At 41.5% G+C, this 25312-nt stretch overlaps 2 protein-coding genes across 3 annotated transcripts in view; one reads left to right on the top strand and one right to left on the bottom strand.

Annotated features, from left to right (window-relative positions):
- Positions 1–25312, bottom strand: part of PI4KA (phosphatidylinositol 4-kinase alpha) — a 56807-nt gene that overhangs the window by 15559 nt on the left and 15936 nt on the right. For both annotated transcript variants that reach the window (XM_071572335.1, XM_071572334.1), the window contains exons 18-34: positions 24428–24596; positions 22345–22395; positions 9250–9358; positions 8618–8754; positions 7599–7732; positions 6803–6885; positions 6447–6517; positions 6207–6331; positions 5691–5772; positions 5010–5093; positions 4547–4636; positions 3695–3814; positions 2828–2920; positions 2304–2460; positions 1902–2029; positions 523–681; positions 116–267 (exon numbers count right to left, since the gene is read on the bottom strand). In XM_071572335.1, coding sequence (XP_071428436.1) covers positions 116–267; positions 523–681; positions 1902–2029; positions 2304–2460; positions 2828–2920; positions 3695–3814; positions 4547–4636; positions 5010–5093; positions 5691–5772; positions 6207–6331; positions 6447–6517; positions 6803–6885; positions 7599–7732; positions 8618–8754; positions 9250–9358; positions 22345–22395; positions 24428–24596 — 1944 coding nt within the window. The remainder of the gene's footprint in view (positions 1–115; positions 268–522; positions 682–1901; positions 2030–2303; positions 2461–2827; positions 2921–3694; positions 3815–4546; positions 4637–5009; positions 5094–5690; positions 5773–6206; positions 6332–6446; positions 6518–6802; positions 6886–7598; positions 7733–8617; positions 8755–9249; positions 9359–22344; positions 22396–24427; positions 24597–25312) is intronic.
- On the top strand, positions 10768–19553 carry SERPIND1 (serpin family D member 1). Its single transcript, XM_071572336.1, has 5 exons — positions 10768–10868; positions 12880–13751; positions 17283–17556; positions 18512–18656; positions 19051–19553. The coding sequence occupies exons 2-5, from the start codon at positions 12896–12898 to the stop codon at positions 19240–19242; spliced, it is 1467 nt and encodes a 488-aa protein (XP_071428437.1). The 5' UTR covers positions 10768–10868; positions 12880–12895; the 3' UTR covers positions 19243–19553.

Below are 25312 nucleotides of genomic sequence, written 5' to 3' on the forward strand. Positions count from 1 at the left end.
GTTTAGTTCTTTTCTCCCACCTCCCTGTAACCTTATTTCTAACTTTATTTCCTCTCCCTATAATCTTAGTTGTTATTTCTGTGGTTCCACCAAGGAAAAACCCCAAACTACTCACTTAAACCGGGGTCCAATGGCTGCCACGTGCCGATTCAAGCTGCCCTTGGCGCCTCCGATGTTGAGCGACAGCGAGCGCTGGAGGAGGCTGGAGAAGATCTCGATTTGGTCAGAACTGCAGTATTTGGCTATTTCAAACCTCTGCACCAAAAACTGAGAAAGAGAGACAGACATACCATGCCTCCTTCGACCTTTTTTCACCTCAAACCCCACCCCCAGTCTCTCCTGTTTCAAACTCCTTTCTACCCCTCAGTTATCCAGCTCATCTCAACGTGTCTCCTGGCTCAGAGGCAGGGTTTTCACCACGACTCAGTCCTTTCCTGAATCATGAGAGCATGTCGTGGCAGAGCAGCTGAAACTGTCCCTGCATCACTGCCACAGGTGGGATGTTGCAGAAGAAACACACACCTCTATCCAGATGTAATGTGGGGTCACCTCTGGCGGGCAGGGCCTTGGCTGGCTCTCCTCTGAGGCTGCCAATGGATCTGCTTCTTTCTGCTCTGCAGAGAACAGGCCAACCTTCTGCTCCACTGTCATTTGCCAGGCTCCTGCCATTTCCCGCATGAACTGCAAAAATGAAGATAACAATCTTCCTTGTTCAAAGAGCATCTTCTTACATGGAAAGCACCATCTTTCTCCAGAGCACACACACAAATCTATTGCATCAATTAAAATTCACTGCAATGTTAATGCAGATGCAGAGATGGGTTTGTACATTCCACCTGAAATAAATGATTCTTTCATATCCTAAACTACTGAAGGAAGAGACTCCCCCGGAGTTTCAGCCAGTAACAGGAAGCCTGAGGGCACTTATTCAGTTGAGGAGACTGAACTGTCAGAACAGCTGGTGCTGTCCAGCCTGGGGCTCCACTAAAGGCTGTTGCCCCCAACACCAGGCCAGCAGAGACAAGCTCATGCCAGGCTCCCACATACTGCAGGACACGGTTTGGCCCATCAGCACACACAGCTGGTGAAGTGCCCAACACAAGGATGGCACATAATTCAGCTATACTGATCCTGCTCTCAGGAGCATCCTCTGGCAGTAAGGAGTCCCAGCAACAAAGGGTGCTTATCTGTTCTCCTAAACAAGACACAAGGACATTTCTCACAAGCCTAAGAGAAAAAATGAAACTGATGCTTAAGAAATTAACCACTGAAACGTGTATGAACTCACCTAAGTAAATTCAGAGGGACGATTATCTCCAGCAAGTGAAACACCTGGTAACCACCAGGCAAAGCAACTACCAGAGGCAGCTTTCTCAGCTGTGTGGGGACTGTCACTGCACCATGCTGAGCTGCTTTATTACTACTACATTAATCCTGGTCTCACAGAATACAACTGGTCTGGCCTGTTACAGGACTAGGGCATGTGCAAGCCTATTTTTTTATGCAAGGGTGCAACACCAGATACTGGAGGTTCTGGTTAATGAGCAGGGACACTGGTTTCTCTTTGATTTAAAACACCCTTCTACAGACTGTGATAGTCTAGACCTGACTCATTAACAGCTCTGGCATCATCTCATCAGCAAAGTAAAGCCTACATCTGAGATCCTAACAGCTTTCTGCTGCTCTACCATTCATGCTGCTGAGAAAGATCTGTTTCCCACAGTCCACTTTGTGAGGGTGCTCAGACTCCCAACAATACATGAACAGAGATTTTCTGGCAGGCTGAAGAGATTAAAAATGCATTTATCATCCCTGCTTGACACAGATACTGTGAATCTCTCAAAATTTTCCCTCTTAGCCCCTTGCAGAGGCAGAGAAAGAGTTGTTAAATTGCTTCCTACCGGCACTTCTATTCCATTCTTGGCAGCAAGCAGCCACTCCCAGCAAGCAATTGCTGTTTCCATGCCATGCTCATTGAACATTCGCAGGGGTCCCCAACACAGATGATGAAGGAGCTGGGGATCACAGTCTGAAAACAAACATTCACTCACATTTATCCAACAGAATCACTGCTTTTCACATCAGCATGGAATTGGCATGCACAGCATGTAATGATCAGTTCCTAATAAACAGCTTCTAGTTTAAGAAGGCTTTTTTTCCCCAATACAAGCCTAATTGAAAAAACCCAAAACACAGTTTTGCTTCAAGTTGCTGTGTACTGGGTTGGGGTATGGATAGTTTCTGTAATTTATTACTCTTGGCATTCACTGCCAGAAAGCAAAACTCCACTTGGTTTTCATTACCTTTGCTGCTTATTAGCAGTGCAGTCAACTTAAACATGGCCTGGGTGTAGAATTCAGTGTTGCCTGACTCAAGAGCAACATTCAGCTCTTTAACCATCAGTTTATTCAGGTCAGATGTTCGTCCTGTAGCATTTGAGAACTGAATCATTCCAGAAACCTGTAAAATATAATGAGATTTTCAACAAGGAGCAGTAATTTTAGGAATCTCATTTGGTATTGGTCATGTGCTGATTTGGGAGCTCCACAAACAGAGGAATCTTTTGTTACGATGTTACTAAATCTTTGGCTTTATCTGCAACCTAATCTTGAGCTTTATCTAATCTTTAGCTTTATCTGCAAGACCAAGAGTAAAACGATCTATTTAATAATGTAGGAAAATTATACTTCTTATCTTGAAGGGATTTAGAGACTGTGCTTCATGTAACATAGATCCATACCCTAGTACAGTTTGGAGGGGAACCATGCCCTGAAAAGCCACACCAGAGCTTGTGGACACTCCACATTTCCAAGAAATCCTCACTCACCTCTCCTGCGTAGCGGTTGCGCAAGTTCAGAGAAGCCATGAAGTTGGAGTAGTCCTTCTTCACACAGGTTGGTCTTTCAGTGAGCTGGGTTGCCTGTGACCAGACCACAAAAGGGTGTTTATACTGTTCACATCAACCATTTGTCTCTTTTTATCCCTTCACGTATATTTTAAGTTTACTTTTCTTTATAATAGGAGTAGGATCAGGACTATTAGGTACAACAGGACCAGGACTGATAAAAATCAAATAAGGAACATGTGCATTTATTCCACGGATACAGAATCATAGAATATCCTGAGTTATCCATCTTTCTTAGTCATCTCCCTTAGTATCATGAAGTTATCACCCAGATGTTTTAGGGATCTTCAGGTCCTGTCTGTGCAAGTGTGTGGCCTTCCCAGTTAATATCCAGTAAGTTGAAGTTGGAAATACACAGATATTTGGATATACCTTTGAAAGACCAAAACCAAACATATAAAGGGTAGAAGCTCTGGGACTGCTGGTCCCTTTTCATGAACAGGTAAGGAAAAAGACAGAGGAGGTGGGATCTTGGTTCTGCCTCTCCATGCAACAACTTGCTGAACTGCCAGTAACAGAGGAGAGAACATTTTGTTCCTGTCTCTAAACATGCCCCAGTAATCCACATCTACCAATGCAGAAGCACTCACAGAATCAGTGACAGAAAACCTAGTTCTTTTACAGAACATGACTGGCAGATTCCTTGATTTGAGATGGAAAGGAATTAGATACCTCTCTGAGTAACATCCAACTGCTGTGACAAATGTGCTGTAGAAAATCTGTGTTCTGTGGCCGTACTGAGTGTCACAAAACCAGCACAGCAGCTGCCCAGGGGCACACGATACTCACGCCCAGAGTGGTGTTCTGCCTGTTGTAGCCTGCAAAGTGCAGCACACTTTCTGTAGCCATGGCCAGTCCTGTGTGCTGGGACAACCCCGACACCCAGTTCTGGTGTTTGTTTAGGTACTCCTGAAAAAAACCAAAACAAACCAAATTCAAATACTTAACTACTTCCAAAACAAGGCAACTCATAAACAAGTGTTGCATCACCCCAAACTATGGGAAACTTAATTCCACACATACATGACTTAAATTCCACACATACATGCCCTTTCAGGCAATAAGAAACTCTGAATGTCCTCCTAAACCCAGCAAGGGTAAGACTCCTTCTGTATTCTAACAGAATAAAGATATCAAGGGTGATGGGGATGCTTGAAGTCTGAGATCTGCTCTTAGAAGAATCACTTCTGACAAAGAGAACCTTAAAAAGAAAGTGTTTTGGACTACACAGAAGAAGGAAATATAATTAGTTGTCCTTTCAGATAAGATAGAACTACTTTTTTTAGGGAAGATAATGTAAGCTTCAGTAGATTTACAGTGTCCAAGATCTTGAGACCCCAGAAATTCTGTTACCAGCACTAAGTTCAGCATCTCTAGACAGAATACCAGTCTAACCTGGACAATGTAGTTCCTTAACTGCTCACAACCTTATTTTCTGAGACACATTTGGACTACATCCAAAGTCACATCAAATCAAAAATTCTGATTATCCTCTGCCAGTGATATAAAGGAAATCTCAGACAAAAGAATATTTTAAACTATGTCTAAAAAATAAATATAGCCTAAAAAATAAAGAACACCATGTCATTCTAATTTTGAAGATCTGCAAAAATCAATTTTTCCCAGAAGCAGGGCCATTACCTGCAGGTGAGACTTTGTAACAGAGGGAGCCCATTTCATTGCTTCCTGCAGGATCATCCCACAGCGTGCAGCAAAGTCCTTGACTATACTCTGGAATTAAAAAGCATCAGTGCAATCAGTAAAATGCAGGACATTCAGGGACAGGCCCTGGGTTTAAGGGTGCAGCAAGTGACATAAGCAGCAGGACAGGCTGCAGCAACACGACACAGCTAAAATTTTCTGTAACTGTTAAATGTACCCTTGATAAGCAAAGAACTGTCACACTCTAAGTCAAGTAAAATAAGAAGATACAGAAAAACATACATACCTAGTGTCATATTCTGTTAGGAAAATTTCATCTAGGGAAGTATTTTTTAAAAATGACCATTCGGAGTAACTCACTAATTTATCTTCAAGACATGAAAAAACACCTAAGGCATTGTTTTGTCCTTTGATAACCAAGGAGGGTTCTTGTATAACCTACCTCTCTGGCTTCATGTGTGTCAGGGACTGTTATTCTGTATGGAGCATCAGGAATGTCATAGTATGGTTGGTCCTTGTGAATGTCCTAAAGACAAACGATTATCAGCTCTCAGTAAGTTAAAATTCATCACCATGTGACTTGAATACTACTACAATAAACCTGATTACCAAACCTTTCTGTGCTAATATTTGCCCTCAAAGTAATTTTGAACTGCTCTAAAATAAACTGTTTGGTTTTCAGTATAAATAATTTTAACAATTCAAAGCCCTCTTCTCAACATTTATTACAAAAATAAAACTCTATAAAGCATTTCTATCCTCAAAAATATTACCATGTAGCAGACTGAAGGAATATGGATACACATACATGGACTGGGGAGAAGACAATCTGAAAGCAACAATTAGTTAAAAAAAGCCCCAACCAAACCACAAAGCAGAAAAACACCACTAAATTTTTATTTCAAATGAGACATTTCAACAATTATAAACCATATTTGACAACAACTTTATAGCACTAGTTTTATTACTTGTGAAACAGAGTTGCAAAGGCACTTCCTGCTTTACAGAATTTAAAATTGATTTTATCAATCTCAGTGATGAAAGGACAAATTAAGAACTTAAGTATCAAATAAATGCAACACAAAGCAAAAAAAATCAATTCTATGAAAGAAAAAGGACTCACTGCACTAAGAGACAGTGACAATGTCTGCAGAATATCCAGCATAGTCTTCAGCACAGTTCCACTCCACAGCAAGTGAGGAAATCTAGAGCAAGGCAGAATTCAGAAACACAGTAAGCATGGAGAGCTGAGGAGGGAAATTATTGTACCAAGAAAAGGAGCTGCTCAAAGAGCTCTACCCATGACTGTGTAAACTCAGACTCAACAGGAGCCACAAGCCTGCCATGGCTCAGAGCAGCCTGGCTTAACCCAGAGCCAAAAGCTGAGCAGAGCCACTTCATAGAGTTGAGTTTGTATCACAGACACTTTGCTCCACCCACGGGAATACCAAGCACACACAGGTTTTAAGCAGGGGTTTCAGGGTTCAGGCTGAAAATACTGTAGCATATTATTTTTCAAGGAAATGTTTCAGCAGAAGTACCAGACAAGAAAACTCATTTGACCACCATCACCAACTGCCCAAGTAATCACTAAGCGGCCATTGTGAAAAGAGAACAGGAAAATTAAATCCACACTCACTTGTCTACCAGTCCAGATAAGTATTTGTCTGCAACTCTCCTGATCCTCTTGTGAATGTGGTTAAAATTCACCAGCAGGAACTGAGCATGTCTCTCCAGCTCTTCTTCATTTTCCTTAGTTTTAGGCTAAAATACATGCCAAAGAGAAGTATGAAGCTCGAGGGAAATCCCAAACACACTTCCATAAACTGAAATGAGAACATTTACACAAATACAAAATTTAGGTTTCCATGTAACTTACTTTATCAGCCATCATTGTCAGGAAGGCTTCAAACACCTTATCAGCAACAGCTATCACACACTGCATCATGCCTGAGGAATTGAGAGAAGTGACAGGTTGGATTATCAAAATTACATTTGTTTTACAAACCATACCTAACAGTTAAAAAGTGCCTGTGTTTACTCAGCCAACACTGAACCTGTTTCAACACAAACCCAGTGTTCCTGGCAAGGATAAAGCAACAGCAGTCTACTGAACATGACTCATTTCGTTATACAGCTGCTTGATTTTGTTATACAGCTGTTCCTGTCTTACAGCCCTGGACATAAATTCCTTGTATCTTAAGGTGCAAGAAAACCTAGACAGGTAAACCTTACCAGATTTGTCTTTTTGAATTGCTTTATCTTCAAAGTAGCAAAACATGACTTGGAAGCGATCCTGGTCAGTGGAACGCAACACCCTGGGAAGGAAGAGTTTGGTGAGTTGAGGTGTTTGGGGGTTTGTTTGTGTTATGTTTTGTTTGCTTTAGAGATTTTTGGTTTAGGGATTTTTTGCTTTTCCATTTTCTCTTCAACATTTTCAACACAAATCTATGCACTTCAGTCACACTGGACACCTCACATACATGACCATTGTCCATTTCATGATAATTTTCAGTGTGATAATCCCATTTGTTTCTACATTCAACAGGGCTCAGACCAAAAAACCACTGCTTTCCTTGCTGCTGGAACTCCAGCTCAGCTTTCAGCTATGCAGTCCTTTGAGCAACAGTGATAAATAGACTTTTAAAGGAAAAAACCCAAAGTTTGTGAATTCAGTATGTTTGACCAGCACACCTGACACGCACTAATGAGGGGGAAAAGGACACCACTAATAAGATTTCTCATCTCCTGCATTACGTTCATCTCTCAGAACAGACACTGATTGTGCAGAGGATACATCACACCTACAGAACCCTTTTGTCCATCTCCAATTAGTTTCCATATAGAGGAGATCCCGTTTCTCAGGCTTTACAGTGTTATTCCATTTAGCAGTTTTGCACAGATGAATTCCCAGTCTCAGAACCTTCAATGTGACTCAAAACACTGAGTGTCTGGCAATTCCAACTAGAATATACACAACTTTTAACTTTTTTTTTAATCCATCAGTGAAGATAAGTATATATATATTTACCTCATGTACTCCAGGCGGTAAACAGAGAGGAGATAGGTGGACATGGCGAAGTCCAACTTATTGATCAGCGCTGACACCTCTGGGGGAGGATCCAGGAGGTTTATGATGGTGCTGCGCAGTTCGTTCAACTCAGCCTGGGGACGAGCACAGCAGTTACCTGAGGTGGGGGCACTGCAGCACTCTCAGACACACACCCAGCTATTGCCCTGTTCACTTTTTAACCTTTGCAAACAGTATCTCGGAAGATTCTGTCTGCAGATCCAGAACAAGCTGCCCTGACTCAGCAAGTCAGAATTCTTCAAACACGCAACAGAATTAAACACTGAAGTCAAGCTCCTTGCAGAAATAATTGCTGATTTCCAGGCAGTTTATACTAATGAAGAAATACAATTCCTACACTAAATGCATGTAAGTTCGACCTGCATCAACACTGTCCAGCTTCTGAAACTTCAGGGACCTGCTGGGCCATTCTCTGATGCCACAGAATTAAGTGACCAGGCACAAGGTATATTTCTGTATGATTTGGGAGCCAAGGACATTTCATAAACTGCAACTCTTCAATCCACTTTGCACTGCTACCAGAACCAGTCTTTGGGCAAAATCTATCCTGCAAGCAGCAGGGAGAGAGAACAATACCAGTATCAAGCCAGAGCTCACTTAACATTTCTTTGGAACACTGAATGTGTTGCTTCCTTTCAAACTTTGTTGATTTTCCTTAAACAGTGCAAGTTTTGTGTGATACAAAAAGGATGAAACAGCACTAAGAGGCTTCCATCTCTACAAAGTCCTGGTTTCTACACCTAATCAAGCTACCACCCTAAACACTTGTATTAACACACCTTGAAAATAACCCCATCCACTTCTGTATTCTGCTGTCAGAGAGCAGCATAACAAAGCTGCTTTTCACTACTAGGAGGCAGGTTGAAGGGGTGTTGTGCTACTTCAATATATCACAGATATCATGTCATTTAACACTGTCAGACATTAAGAAGGAGGCAATAGAAGGAATCAGTGCCTACAGAAGTCACAGTGTCGTTCTTCATGGCAGAATTGTACTGAAGGACAGATCGAAGTGGCTCTTTGCTGGGAAATGTGAGCAATGGAGACTTGGTGGCAATTTCACATACACCTTCATACCATTCTTCTGGCCAAAGACCTGGAACAGAAGCATAAAGAGGAAGGTGGGGTGAGGGAGAAAAAACAAAGTCAGGCTTCACAAGGTTATCCTCATTACCAAGTTTTGTACTACTTCCTAGGGCCAATTATTCGTGCACTTGAGCCTGAACATGCAACACGAGTGATCCAGACTTAATAAGCATGTTTAGGTAATTCCAAGTGAACTTTCTCAGTGGATAAAAAGTTTCTACTTGAGTACCATTGTACTCCATGTGTTTGCTCTTTCATTTCAGGAACTTCGCTATCAAAACTCAGACTTAACCAAAGCTACTAACTTAGAAATAAAACTAAGTACAAGTCCTACTGTGCTGAATCTCATGGCAAAAGAGCAAATAAGTAAAGAAATCCTCCCAGAGAACTGTCACATAAGCTGTTTGCCTTGCCTGTGATTTTTCTTCCATCTACTATGACTGGTTTGCATGTGGTTTGTGTCTGACTGGGAGCAGCAGTGCTGCTCTCTCAGCAACCCCAGTACCTGATCCTTCCACAGCAAATCCCATCAGCACTGAGTACAACCAGAAGTCCCGGAACAGCTTCTGCAGCCTGGGCTTGGCCTCCTTGATGGGTGGCAAGCGCCTTGTGAGCTGCCAGAGAAACAAAAGCAACATCAGGAAATGAGGGGAGTTACAATAACTTAATTCCACGCTAAGGAATCAATTCATGTACCTTCTTTACTATGATTTACAAAGGTAATATTCTTTGTCACCTATGAAAACCAGTATTATACAGCTGTTGGTATACTGAAGAAAATAAGTTCTGGTTAAGGGATGTGAAAGGCAAACTTCTGAGATGCCTGAAGTAAGAATTTCCTTTGTTCTACACAGGAATAACACCACACTGACACAGTAACCTCTGAAGAGAATACATAATATTAGTATACTATCAACTGCAGGGAGCAAGAGACCACAGGGTCCTTTAAACTGTGCTGAAAACAATGCCATGCAGCTTTGCTTCAGTGTAAAGGAACTCCAAACCAAATAAATATCAGTCAAACACACTTCTGGTTGCTATTGTCTATGAGCTCTCTGGAAATACATTGAGGCACCAATTGGGGATCTTTCATTGTTTGCACCCACGCACAGAATGACATCAGTTCTGAAGAATTTACTATCTAAACAAGCAAGGAAAAGAGCATTATTTTCAACACATTCAGTAAAAATCTCCAATACTTTTTGCACAAACAGCTGCTACCATCAGAGGAGCAGTTTATCCTCCCAGTCAACATGATATGCAAGTTTAGAGAAATTTATATTACAAAGATCATAGTGTGTTACCCTAAAAAGAGAGGTATGGGCAAGCATATAAAAAATGAAAGAAATCGTCCATTAAATTGCAAACTTCATTCAATATGACTGCGTATTGTTACCCTAAACTTTCTTATGAAAATGTTACACTCTAATCTGGCTTGAAGAAATTTTCTCTAACTACAGTAATTCCCTTGAGGGATCAAATCCAGCACTATTTCACCGAACCTCATAGAAAGTATTTCACTGAAATCTCACATAAAGCCAACTTTGGATGTATTTATAAATCATGAGGGAGATTGTTCATTTAAAAAACATGAAAAAATCCCTCTATTACAGTAAAATTAAGCTGAGTTTAAGCTGGTGAGTGCCACTATGGTAAAAAATTGCTTGTGCAATGGCAGTGTTTGCACCAATATAATACTGGCTGAAGAAGCCCCACCATCCCAACCACAGAGGCCTCAAACACGTTTGCTGTAAGATGCTCCCCCCACTCCCATTTCAGCAAAACCAGCAGCTGTGGGGCTTTTACTGTCATTAATAGTCAAGTTTATGTGTGTGCTTGACTTTGAAACTTCACAGAGCCCAGTTTTTGCTCAAAGATCTTCCTCAAAAGTGAACAAGGTACCTGCAAAGCCATAAAAGCAGTTCAACAAACAGCAGAGAATTCAGCAGAGATCACCAGGCAAGGGAGGGATTTTGGCTGACGAAGGAAGTTTAGCAGTGTTTGGTTTAGGGAATGTTTGCTTTGGGAGATACACAAAAAAGCAGCGTCAAAGTTCAGATTTAAACCCTGCTGTTCCCCTTACTTGGGCTTTTCAACACATCCTTCCCGTGCAGTGGCTTAAAGGTAAGCTCCATTTACCTCTTCTGTTATTGGGGTAGACCTGAGCAAAGGCACAGACACTGCAGAGGGGGGGAATGTTTTGCCTGTAAGTGCAGCTGAGCAGTAACTGAACTTTGGGGAAGAGGAGAATGTAAAGCTGGGAATACAGACAGCAAATTCTGCTGTGCCAAAAGCAGAAAATGTTTATCAATGGTTACTGGACACAGGATCTCAGCCCTAAGGGCATGACTCTGGGGGCGGGGAAAAAGTAATGAATTTATGAAGGAACAGTAAGAAAAAGAGTGGCTTGAGACGTTCAGTCACAGCCTAAAACAATTTTAAAAGCATGTTCTATGGACCCTTTGTTTCTGCAAAACAATGTATTCTTTTTATATGGGAGAATCACCTTCAATGGTTTTAAGATTTCAAGTAAATTAGTTTGGGGGGGAAGAGTTAAAAAAAAATCAAACTGTCAGCTCAATTGCTTCAGTCCTGTTACAACATGTTTGAAAATCTTTTCCTTCAAGCACTGGTTTTATTCACTATGTACAGGTCAGTGAACAGATACTTATGTATTTTACTTCTACAGAACAGCTCTCTGGACTATTTGTTAATTTAAAAGGCATTTTAATCAACACCTTATTTTAACTGTATTCAGTGTTTGGTCCTATATTATATTGAAAATAATTTTCTTTTTACTCAAAAAAGTACTACCAATAGAATTTGACTTTATAAAGTCATCAAATAACTTTCTCAGTAAGTCTGAGCAGGACCCCAGGCCCTGGCATTCAGTCACCCATCACAGCTCCAGCTGACAGAGTTATTGAACACTGACAGTTTGGTCTTTGACTGTCACAGGAGGGAATTGCACGTTTTTGTATCTTTTTAAGATCACTGTAATTACTGCACCCACTATTATGGTGAAAAGCATCTCAGACCCACTTCTTGAGACTGTTTTTCAGCTGAGTAAGACTGATAGGTATATATTGCTTGAAGATAATCTAAGAAAATTCTTGATTTCAAAAGCAATTTAAAAATGCAATAGTCCAATATTCAGTAGGTGAAGGATTGGTTCAGCTTCCCTCAGGAAAAATGCCAGTTCTACTTAAAAGTATTCTCAAACAAAACAGGTGGGGTTAGAAATCTAGAACAGGGATAACACTAAGCCCAGAGAAACAAAACTCTGAACAGGAACTCACAGAAACTTCACATTATGAAGAAAACAGAGAGCAGTGCAAGTTCTGCAGAGCTACACAAAAGTGAAACAAAACACAACAAACCAAACAGCAGAATGAAGCCAACCCATGAGGAAAGCACAGAGGAGCACACAGAGCTGCAGGGAGGTGCACATGAGAGCAACACACCCCAGCATGACCATGAGCAGGCCGGGACATACAGTTATGCCCAACCCTTCCCCCAGTGCAGTCTCACTAGTGCCATTTAGTGCAAAAACTTCTTTCTACATGCCTGGATTGCCTTCAGTCCATCAGATTTCAGCCTCACTCTTCCAAAATACTCTCGTTTTTGTTGTAGCTACAGGACATTTGTTTTTCACATTTTTCAGCACATCTCAGCCCTCTGGTATGCTCCTGTGGGGGACTGGGACGGGAGTCCCTCCTCCTGCCAGGCTCCAATCTTCAAACTCACCTTCACATCCTATTTTCAGCACACGCTCATAACACAGTTGGTGCTCATTTTAAGTGTAACAGGTTTATAAAGGAGCAGTACCACAGATTTTAAGTAATGAGTTTGTTCCTGCTGAAATATGCCAGGAATGGCCACTTGTATGGGAGGAGGTCAACCAATTCCTTGGCAGGCTGGAGACATTATATAAGCAAGACCAATTACCAGCAACACAGATTTATCCATCTAATTAAGATCTGTTCCACTAAGAAAAAATGCTGCTGAATAAGGTAACCATAGCTCTTCTGCTGTGACAGAATTCAGCATGGACCTGAAATTAGGGAACAGATAACTTAAATTACTAAAATTCAATTACCTTCTGGTCTCTCAACTGTGTTATATTGTCTTCCAGGTTTTCACCTGTCAGAATGAAGTTCCTACTTCAGTTGCTTGCCCTTGCTCTCATCATAACCTCCACATTTTGTGGCATCAAGGACTTTGTTGAGCATTTTGAAAGCCTTAAAGGTGCACAGCCACATGAAAACGGGACTTATGACATGCCAAACCTACCCTTGGAGTTCCACAGAGAAAACACCATCACCAACGACTTGATTCCTGAGGAGGAGGAGGAGGAGGACTATATAGACCTCGACAAGATACTGAGTGAAGATGACTACAGTGATGTTATTGATGCTGGCCCATACATGGTTTCTGAAGTTCAGCAAGGAAATATTCTGGAACTATTCCAAGGCAAAACCCGAATCCAGCGCCTCAATATCCTCAACGCAAACTTTGGCTTCAACCTTTACCGCAGCGTGGCAGACAAGGCCAACTCCTCAGATAACATCATCATGGCCCCTGTTGGTATCTCCACTGCCATGGCTATGATTTCCCTGGGCCTGAAGGCTCAGACTCAGCAGGAAGTGTTGTCTGTCCTTGGCTTTCAGGAGTTCATTAATGCCAGCACCAAATACGAGCTCATGACTGTTCACAATCTGTTCCGCAAACTCACCCACCGGCTCTTCAGGCGCAATTTCGGTTACACGCTGAGGTCTGTCAATGACATTTACATTCAGAAGGACTTCTCTGTTCTGAATGATTTCAGAAACAATATGAAAACTTACTACTTTGCTGATGCCCAACCAGCTGATTTCTCAGACCCCAACTTCATAACCAAAACCAACGAGCGCATCCTGAAGCTGACCAAGGGATTAATAAAGGAAGCTCTTGTGAGTGTAAGCCCTGCAACGCTGATGATGATTCTTAACTGTATCTACTTCAAAGGTAAGAATCTGCTATTTCAGTCTTAGTGATGGATTTTCTCAGTATTCACTGCCTATGTCATTAGAAATCCCAGACTGAAGTCCAGCCTACACCACCAAAAAACCTCCTGACTCCCTCATTAAAAATCTCCATTATGATCCCATTTATGCAGGTTTCTGTAGCACACTGGTGTTCCTGTCATGCTCTGATGTTAGTGGGTATTGTAGGCACAGAACAAATGCTTATTATGTCCGAAACCTTAGAAACTCACAGAAAGACTAAAAAAAAGCTTGTATGGATTTAAAATAGCCCCAGAAAGCATCAGCCTCAGGCAGGAGGTACTAATGCATGTACAAGTTACTGGTGGCATTCAGTCCTGGCTTCACTGAAATGATGCACACTGATTCCAGGTCATGAACCTAACACTGGTGAGGTTTTCAGGATTCACAGGAATGGCTATAAAGAATTTCAGCCTGAGTGTGTATTTTTAAATTTTTTTTTAATATGATCAGAGCATGATCCTTGTCAACAAGGGACTGAAGAGAGTAACTAAAAAAAGAGTTCTACAAGTGAAAACAAACACATTCACTACCTGGAATATTTCAAATAATTCAGCAAGAAGTGCCTGCTGATATGGGACCTACATGTATCATTATAGGCTGAATGGTTAAAGACGTTTGAGTAAAGACTGTATAATATATTCTTATTATGAATCCTTATTTTCAATTTATTTACATTTAAACTAAGAGCCTGTTTTGAGATTTACAACAGTAGTTTTCTGCCTCAGGTTGAAAGTCTGTCCATTTTTCAACAAACTTTTAGAATTACATTAAATGAGCCAGACCTGGGAGGTGCCAGTGAAAGAGGAACTGAGGGTAAAAAGGAAATCTGTTACTGACTGTTTAGGATGAAAAGCAGTTGACTTATAACACAAGTAAAGAAAGACAGATTAGCCCAAAAGGACAAAGACATTGGTAAGCACAACACTCTCTTCTATAACCCTCAAGGGCTCTCTTACACCTGCCATCTCAGCATTGCTGTAAGTTTATAAAATGTACCTTTTGCCACTCCCCTGAGTAACGCCACCAATATCCACTAGAGATCTGAAGCAATCATTAGCATAAGGTCCAAATAATCTCCTGTTCTCAGGTACCACCCAACTGGCACTTAACTTGTATGCTGAACTACATCTCTGATAATCATACCATACTAAAGATGGGGCTTTACTGTCCATTCAACCATCCTAAGACAAGAATTAGGGAAAGTGAAACTGATACTTCCTTCCCCCTTCCCTCCCCCCCCTAATTTGGTCAAATTTGAAAATGCTTTTTGTTTCACTTTGAAATTGTTAATTCTCACACTGCCTAAAAGAAACAAAAACACCACCAAAAAATAAACAGCTGCAGTACTGGAAGTCCTGAGTCAGCAAGATCAAAAACACTTTTGGCTTTTCCTTCTGCCCATGGACTCCTGTTAACCCAAACTGCCTTGGTGCCACCTGCTGAAGGCAGTGATGATTTCTACCCATGAAAACAAAAAGATCAATTCTGTATTGCTGTCTCCCGTTCTTCTGCCTTACAGTCTCCTGGGAATTCTATTTTGAGTGGAACTAAAGCAAATTCTGCTCCTGAGTCTTCCTGGTTTCCCCACTACTTCTTCTAGACACGTCAATTTTGTCCACATCTTTCCACTCACAATAGTAACAGTTTGTACAATTGCAGACAAGTGTCTGTTAAGCCCTCAGAGCCTGGAAACCTGTGGGAGTTATCAGAGAGAGATGCTCAGTATGAGAGATACTGAGTAAGCTCCTTTTATATTAAACACCATCAAGAAACTCTTGGGAACTATTCACAATGGTAAGAAGCACATTTTATCTTGTACAGGTGTTCAGTCTGCCTCCAACCGAGATCCACCTTCCATTGCTGAGAGCTCTGAACAATCATTTATGAGCTCCCTATCAAGTAGGAGCTGGTTATTTCTATGAATTCAAGAGGGGAAACAACCAGGGCAGAAAAAATCTGCCACCACTTTTGGATTGATCCAAAAGACATCTTGGTGGGAGACCCAAAACAGGAAGCCCCAAAATCACCCCGTGCCAGCTGCTTTCATCTGACCAAACCCCTCCTGCTGGGGATCAGGATTTTACCCCAAGACAAACATTTGCAAAACTGAATCCAAGAAAAACATTCCCCAGCTCCTCTCTTTTCCTAGGAAGAGCTGATTCTGTCTCCCAGCCCTCACATGCTGACAGTGCTGCTGGAGCTTCCCTGGCCCACAGCAGCTCCCTGTCATCACCCAGCTGGGGTCCTGTGCCTGTGAATTCTGCTCCCTGAGCAACAGCCACATCTTAGGGTTACCTGAGAAGTGACAAAATTTGTTTGGGAATGGCATAATACATTTTATACCCCATTCCTTTCAGAGCATTAACTACAGGCTCATCTCTTCTCAAACTGGTCCCCATCAGCCTGACATATGAAGAAACTATTAGAATGAAATTGGACTTAAGGTTGTTTTTTTTTAACTTCACAGTCAATTTGGTAAAGTCAGATTAAGGGGCTCAGAATGACTTGCACTAATTAAAGTTAAATTTGCAGGCTCTCCACACAGTCACAGCCACATTCTCCTCATACCTGCTTGCCTACGGTGACCTAAAATCAGAGTTTTAACAGGAAACAACAGTAATCCTATTTCCACTAAAATCTTCTATCTTTGTCTGCCCATTGAGAAAGAAATAATGCTTATTCCAGAGACACAGTTCTAAAAAAGAGAATAATTGAGCACTGCTTTACAAAAAAAGGACCTTCTTTCAAACAGTCAGTAAATATTTCGGGTATTCAAAGTACCTTCACAGAAAGAGATTCAAACCATGATGGCAAAGCTTTCTGGGCTGCAAAATGTGTTGAATTGCATCATTGGAACATAAACCTGCCAGATTTCAGCACTTCTACAGGAGCCTTTTATCACATCCAGCTGGGCCACAGAATTAAGCACTCAACAACCCAACTCTTCAGGTTCTGTTAAGACAGAAAAGTAACTGGCTTGAATGGACTAAGTTAAGGTAATGCCTTCAGCATAACATCTTTTAAAACCATATGGAAAACTAAACCAGCCATTGCTTAGTTTGATGCACCAATAAATAACATGCTTGAAACAGGTGCCTTTGGTACTGGACTCAAGCACCAGGTCTCAGAAAATACAGCTGGGCCAGCCCTTCTGCAAGGGGCAAACTCTGGCAAGTATTTTTCATCTGGTTAAATGTTGTAATTTCTGGGTTCCTCATACAGAAAAGTAACATACAACAACCTCCCTCAGTTCTCCAGTTTGTGTTTACCTGCTTTTGTAATTCAGGACACTCAAAATGTTAGTTTAGAAAACCACGAATTCTACAGTCACTTTACAACTTGTCTTCTAATCAGGCTTAACTGAAGTCAACAATCTCCTGCAGTAATTCCCAATTCACGTGACTCAAAGCCCAATGTAAACTATTATTCTGGGAATACTTTCTTAAACAAGGTCTTGGGGTTTTATTTGCCTTCTGCACTGTGTTAACAGGAACTTGGGAGAATAAGTTCCCCGTGGAAATGACAATGAAGAGGAGCTTCCGCCTGAACGAGAAGCAGACGGTGAAGGTGCCCATGATGCAGACCAAGGGCAACTTCCTGGCAGCTGCAGACCCCGAGCTGGACTGTGGTGTGATCCAGCTCCCCTTCGTGGGCAACATCAGCATGCTCGTTGTGCTGCCACACAAACTGTCTGGCATGAAAGCCCTGGAAAAGCAGATAACACCCCAAGTGGTGGAAAAGTGGCAGAAGAGCATGACAAACAGGTACCTGCTGAAAAGCACATCTTGTTAAAGTCTTAATGTATTTTCTTGATGAGACTGACAAGGGTAAGTAAAGCACACAGAAGAGAATATATTGTATTTTGATTAGAAATATTAACCTAAACAAAGCACCCCAAAATGGATTTACTGAACTAAAAATCAGGACCAGTCAGCTCTCAAAATTTAAATGCCATCAGGAAATCAAGGATGGCTGAAGCGGAAAATTCTAACAAAGTTTCAAAACTCTTTCTATAGAGTATTTAATGATTTAGGTTTAAAGAAGTTCTTCCTGATAACGTTTACAATGAGGAGCAAAAACAGGAATCTGAAAATAACAGGTTATTGGTGCAGAATAATCTCTGTCACAGGGGGAGCAGCCCACGTTCAGTTCAGCACTGAGCATTCCAGCAGAGCTGTGTTAAAGGCACACATTCCATAACCAACCACGGACACAGCACTTGTGGGAGAGGAAAAATAATACAGCCTGTCTTGTGCAAGATGACAGACTTGGTGTATCTGCCTTCAGACTTGATAAAAAGAGATGATTTGACGTCTCATTCAGGAATTCAACCTGTTTATGTTGTATACAATAAGTGACAAATCTCCAGTTTAGTGCTCCAGAAAATGTGACAGCTCGACATTCATGACAGACATACCCACCCATGCACTGAACTGCTCAAAGCCACTCATCTTACATACATAAATAATGCAAATCATCATAAGTGAAATATCAAGTTGATAACCTGACAGTTTGGGGAGGGGAATTAATTTTTTTAAACAGTTTAAGTGACAATGCTCAAGTTTTGAAAGCAAAAGTACAGTAAACAGTCCTGTATATTTGTGTGCTGCTTGCTGAAGACGGCAAAAAACCCAAACCACAACAGACCTGTACAGCAAAGGAGTCACACAAATATGTACCTGCTCAATGATTTGTCCTTTTTGTGTTGATTTTCACTAGAACAAGAGAGGTGGTTCTGCCTAAATTTAAGCTGGAGAGGAGCTATGGCTTGATTGGTTATCTGAGATCCATGGGAATAGAAGAACTGTTCAATGGAAAAGGCGACTACTCTGGTATATCAGAAGAGAAGATCACCATTGACAGGGTATTTACTGCTCCTTTCATTTCCTTTCTGACTAAACTGTATCACCTGATAACATGGCAGCATCATAGTAATATGGCACAAGAAGCTTGAATAATATTTTTTATCCTCTTCCCTGGAGGGACGTGGGTATGTCTGTATGTCTATTCCCACAAGGAGGAGCAGGTTTACTCAGATGTCAAAGGCAGTGAGAGTGTTGTGGTCAGTCAGGAACAGGCCCTTCCACAAACAAATCCCCAGGGATTGTGCTGTGTGGGTGTCACCAGTGGGAGTGGGAGCGTGTGGGATGTGGAGGGGGGAAAGGAAGGCTGTGAGCACAGAGTCTGAGTGTACTCAGGAGAGTCTCAATTTCTCCTCTGTTGGTTTTCCCTTTCTGTTTGCTTGTTTGTGGGAGCAGTTCAGCCACCAAGGCACGATCACAGTGAACGAGGAGGGCACGGAGGCCGCGGCCGTCACCACCGTGGGGTTCATGCCCCTCTCCACCCAGACGCGCTTCATCGTCGACCGCCCCTTCCTCTTCCTCATCTACGAGCACAGGACCAGCTGCCTGCTGTTCATGGGCAGAGTGGCCAACCCTGCCCAGTCCTAGGGCACAGAGGGGCTCCAGGACACCCTTATCCACAGGCTGGGTAACTACTAATATCCCGGCATCATAAAGGAGAGTTTATTGTGTTAGTAGCCAGTACAAAGGCCACTGGAATCAAAAGAAAATGTATTACCTACAGGTAGTTTCACAGGATGGACTTGCAGCAGTAGATAATTTGACTGCAATTTGAAATGGTTAGTGCCATGTATTGATACAAGTGTATTACTAGGGAAAAAAAATCACAAAGTAACTTACACTTTGTGTTCTACATCAGTGTATAAAATGTAATCAATAAAATATTTAGACTATCTGGATTCTTGAAATTTAGCTCTAAATTTGTGCCAGGATGTCTGTTTATAGTAAATAGAATTAAAGAAATCCTGAACACCTGACCAATAGCAGAAAAGTAAATCTGGGCATTTTACACAATCTAACTTGAAAAAAACCACATCTTCATTCTTTCTTCTGCTCACATCATTTAGCACTGAGTGAACACAGACTATGTATATGGAATGTTCAGAGTGACACACAATGAACCTCATGGACCAGTGTACCAACTGAGGAGACAGAAATGTCCTGGAGCAATGAAATACTAATGAATCCAGTACTTTTCAATCATTTCAATAGATTCTCTGATCTTCCCTGGCACAAGTGGTACTGGCCAGCCAGGTAAATGAGATATACCCTCAACAGGAAAAGCAGTCAGCAAAATGCTCTTCTCAGTGGCTCAGTCACCTAATCCTCTCTGCAAGAAGAGCCATTTCGAGCCCCCACATTTGTAAAGAATTCAGGTGCACTCTCCATTCAATGGACAAAGCCTTTCCAGTCACTGCAAACTCTCTAAATCATTCTGCTGGCACCACAAATGCTGCACAAACTCTGCTTCACATCTGACAGTGAGATTTCCCTGCACTCTGTAGAGTATCACCCCTCTTGTACAGGAGTTGGTAGAGCCACTGGGCACACTCACCTCTGCACACCTTCCTTTACATCACAAATATTGTGCCTCAGAATCCAGTGAGAGTGTTCTTACTACTATTTTCAGGAACAATATTTGATATACTGTATCAGTCTATTATGAATTTGTCTTGTGTTGGCAAAAATGTGCAAATTAATGTATAAACCAAGAGTCATTTTGCTTTTATATACTGCCATTTGTAGTTTTGCATCTACTACAGTGATTTGCTCCTCACAGGAAGCTTTTAAACATGTCAGCCAGTAAAATACTGGTATTAGATAACAAAGAGCTGATACTGAATAGGAAGTTCAAATGTTTCTCTTCCTTCCTGCCTTTCAAGTCCACCACGTGGGGGATAATTTTAAGTATGGAAGTTGCACAACAGAAATCATTTATATGCACATTTTATTGTTTTATCTATATTCAAAAAGAAAAGCATATACAAAAAGAGAAAAGCATATTCAAAATATTAAATATTCATGCCCTAGATTTAATGAGTTTATCAATGATTGAATGAGCTGCAGCATCTGAAATATGGGTATTTTTGGGACCCAAGTAACAGGAATTATTCAAGGCAAAGAGGTCAAGCAGAAAAGCAAATCAGCTACTGCTCAGAACTCACGATCTTCATACATTGTGCAAGAAAGTCAAATATTTGCTTCAACATCCATAATGTAACCATTAACTCTTGCTTCAGATTCTGGCACTACCTGACTCCATTTAAAGGTCACAGTGGTTAAGAAAAATGCAGTTATCACCAGCTATTCAGAACAAATATATCATCAATAAAAATTTGAAACACAAAAGTTCCTCCATAACTCTTACATGAAGACTCTAACAAGCACTGATCTTTTCTCAGTATGTGAGGTTTGGTCCTGCTTTCACCCAGAGCAGCATCACTGACAGCTGAACATGCTCTGCCCACGGGGACAGATCTCTCAGCACAGACCCAGCTCACACAAACCTGAGCAGCTGCTCAACAACAGCGACCCAAGGCATTCATAAACACATCCCTGTCAGTCAGACCTGGCCCGTGTGGTCACTGCGGAACTTGGGAGGAGCTCATGGAAAACTGGTGAGATAGAGGCAGAGGAAGGAAAGGAACAGTCCTTTGATCTTTAACCAGAGCTAATTTTAGGTCCTTCCCTTTGACAAGATTCAGTAAAGGGGTTTGTGAGGGCAGAGTATGAAATGAATTATTTCTCCTCTGCTTGTTAATGGATGTGCAGTATGAGCAAGTTACAAGCAGGAATTCCTGCTGCTAATATGGAATGCATTTTCCCCTTTTTTGTCCCACCAGCTGTGCAGGAAAAGCTCCAAAGAATAATTCAGCTTCAGGGTGGGGAAAAGGAGCCTTTTGTCCTTCAGTAAGTCTGTCTGTAGATCTTTCAGACATGATTTTTTGGTAAAAGCTACAGCAGTTGGGCAAATAGTCTTACTGACCTGGAAACACAAACTGGATGTATCAAATTTTCTGTTGCAGATCTAGAAAGGTCACACACCAATTCTTTCCCTTAATTAGTAGTTATATTTGTTTAAAAAGTGTGGTTTTACACCAGAAAAAGTTGACAACCAAGACCAAACACAGACACACTTCTGAATAAATGAGTCTGGAAGGGACAGAGTTCTTGCACATTTCCTAAGATGCTTTCACAGTGTGACAGTCAATTCTCAAAAGAGACAGGACACTTCCTCCCTCCTTTATCAATGACTTTTTTTTTCCTTTCAACAAGCAGAAGTCACTGTGCTGCCAAACTAAGATTTATTTTTAGCTCTGTTTCTATTACCTTTTGTTTTTCACTTCTGCTCAGGCCACAGATACATGCTGGTTATTACTCTGCATGTCAAATAGCATTCAAAGTAATATTCCCTGTGGTATTATTTAGCTCATGAATCTCTTGAATTCACAGCTTGAAACCCTCTAACCCTGAATCATAAAAGATTCATTATTTTTTAAGAGATTTGTCATTATTAAACAAATTATTTCCCCCCTTAGAGCAAGAAGGTCTATTTTCCAGTTGTACAGCTTTTCTCTTGGATGCTGCACTAGCTGCCAATGAAACCATCAGACCATAAAACAGGACCAATTTTGGATAAATGTCAGAAAAATTACTCTGTTTGCAACAACCCAGCCATTGGCTACTCACCACAGCAATGACAGGAATAAGCACACCCAGATTCCCTGCACTACTGGAGGCCTGGAAAAGAAAAGGTGAGTTACCAAAACATCTCCAACAGCATTTCTAAAATACCTGCTATTAATGTATTTCAAGCATCAAACATTCCTTCTCCCTGTTGCCAATCCCAACTCTGATCTCACAAATAGTTGTGGCCCAGAGAGTATGCACAGAGACCACAGCACTGAGCACACCCTGGAGCCTTTTACCAAAGCCTTTCAGGTGGTTCCTCATGGCCTATTGAAGGGATTTTTACTCTGTCACCACAGGGCTGTCAATGTTTGGAAGTCAGGATATTAAGCTTTGAGCTAAAGACAGGAGAAGCATCCACTGATACCATGTCTGCTCTAACATCCAGCAACTGCTGGAACGTTAACATTAAATGGGTGTCCGCAAATAAGTGCCAAATGTTTACTAATAGTTTCATTTCACTACCAAAATGTAGCCAAAAATAACAAGTCTGGAAAAAGACACCATTTTCAAGAATTTATTTAAACAGGAGGAGCAGCTTTTTCCATTGAAATATAAGAAGCATAAGGAAAATTCGTATTTCCTTTAAGGACTCTTTAAATTGCACTCTACACAAGAGTGTTTGCTCTGGGCCAAAAGGAGTGTTTGAGAACTGAAAACACTCAGTGCACACAGCACATCATCTCTCACCTTCTCTGATCAGGCAAAAACTGATGAGCACACACACCACGCTCAGGGATCTCCTCTCTAAAGTCTTTCCTAACCCCCCTATCCCTCCCCATGGGGTTTGGAAAGGAGGGAACCCCCAGCCTCCTCCTTACAGGGACAGACCAGGTGCAGAGACTGCTGGTCCCACAGGGAGGAGGCAAGGGAGACATGCTAACAAGGTACAGCTTTGCATGAAGCAGAATAAACCAAAACAATTAAGAAAAAAAAGAAAAAGAAAGAAGGAGAAACAAAGCCAAATACTCTTCAGATGACACAATAATGACACAACCCAACCAAAACACACTCTATGTACCTTTCATGGAGAGTAAAGATAAAGCACAACAAGAGATGGGTCCTAAAGTATTTTTGAAGGCAATAAAATAACAGCACTCAAGACACTCTAAGAGGTAGGAATAACTGGAAAAAGTCACTGTTTTTTTCTTCAGGACAACCCACTGCTTGTGACTCACTGCTGCAGAGTCAGAGCACAGATGCAAACACACTGTGATAGACAGAACCCAGCACATGACACCAACACACAGATCTGGAGAAAACACGCTTTTATATGAGCACTTTTGTTACAAAAAATGAAGTATCAGCCTCTTTATGATAACAGAAGGCACTGAGAATGAAGAAGATGCAATGACTTTCATCCCTGGGCATACTCAGGGCATTCCTGTCAACTATCAGCAACAGCAAAAGAAAAATATCCTTTTTTTTCCCTCACAGAAGCCACTTTTGCATGGTTGGAAACAGAACAATTAAGTCACTGAAGCATTTTAAAGGTTATTGAGCCAAATTAAGTATGTTGAGAAGCAGAGACAGGCAAAGTTATCACAGCAAAAACTGCTTTTGTTGGGGAGCACAGCACAGGCACTGTTTTACCCACTTCATCTCTTCCTGAAAATGAAGTGACTCAGGCTTCAGAATGCCTTTCAGAACTTTTGCTCTGCACTGAGCAGGGTGTTCTCCAGTGAGAGCTGCTCTCAGGATCCCCACACTAAACAAACACTGCCTCCTACCTCAGCCCATCTGACATCTATCACACATTCTCCATGTGCAGGCAGCTTTAACTCAGTGCACCAGTTTGTCTCCCATAGTGATTCCAAAACTGAAAACAGCGGGAAAATATCCCTGAGAGGAGGAGGGTGAACCAACTGAGACGTGTCATTTTAGAGCAATGTTCACAGTGTATTTTTCACCATTTCAGCTCACTCATCTGTGGTTAAAAGAATCCATGAAACCTGTAGAGAGCAATTTTCTATCACAGGCTTCAAGAAAAACAGATTCTAGACAGTCCCAGTTCCCTTTAAAGAGAAGGTTTGGCATCCCTGATTAATGCAGTCTGTCCTCAAGGCAAAGAGATTCATCTGACCTTCAGTGCTGGTCCTTTCTCACTTGCTCTCTCACTGGCTCTCTTTCCTTCCAGCCCAAGCTGAACAAACAGCTCCAACAAGTTCATGAGCAGTTCATCCACAAGGTGCTCCCCCTGGATGTTGGCAGCAATGTTGGCCAGGGCATTAATGACAGCCAAGGAGCAGTGCCTGGGCAGAAACAACAGTTAGGAACAAGCAATCCCTCAAAGTTTTATATTCTCAGTGCTTTCTCCATGATACTGACAGTCACTCTTGTAATAAGGCTGCTGATGTTTTTTCACTCAGGTTTTTGAGGTGTTGCTTTATGTTTTATGGACAGCACTTTACTGATAACTGAAATGCCGTATTTAAGTGCAAAGCTATTTGTAAGTTGTGCCTCCAGAGGACATTTAGTTTATGATGCCACCATGGCCAAAAGGAAAGTGCTTTCTTGTGGCAGACAAAAAGCAGACAAGGGCTGTGTTTCTGGTTTGGGAAAGCTCTTGAGCCGAAGAACCAGAACTTGGGTCAGGTGTTAAAGCTGAGCTCACATTGGCTCAGGCAGCCTGTTAACATTTACTGACAGAACAGCCCTCTCAGTACTCACACTGCATTAAACGATACCCAGCCCACCCCAACCACCAATAGAGCCAGTGACAACTGTCACCTGTAGCAGGGACTACAATGCAGAACTTGCACACAAAGAATTAAATGGTTAATGGTGTGCATTTAATCCCTAACAAGTACTGAGACCACATTACAAACAAAACAGAACACTCAGCTTCTCTAGGCTAAGAGATTAATTACTGTAGTTACAGATAAGTCATCAATGTCAGTTATCAGTTACAAGCACTGACACCTCACAGAGGAAAAATCAATACTAACAGTAGTGAAAAACATCTTCA

This window comes from Pithys albifrons, chromosome 17, assembly GCF_047495875.1.
Source record: "Pithys albifrons albifrons isolate INPA30051 chromosome 17, PitAlb_v1, whole genome shotgun sequence".
In the NCBI taxonomy this organism is placed as follows: Eukaryota; Metazoa; Chordata; class Aves; order Passeriformes; family Thamnophilidae; genus Pithys; species Pithys albifrons.

Coding starts and splice junctions, on each gene's coding strand:
- SERPIND1 (XM_071572336.1), top strand. CDS start 12,896: ATGAAGTTCCTACTTCAGTTGCTTGCCCTTGCTCTCATCATAACCTCC. Junction 17,557..18,511: donor CAGAAGAGCATGACAAACAG/GTACCTGCTGAA, acceptor GATTTTCACTAG/AACAAGAGAGGTGGTTCTGC. Junction 18,657..19,050: donor AGAAGATCACCATTGACAGG/GTATTTACTGCT, acceptor TTGTGGGAGCAG/TTCAGCCACCAAGGCACGAT.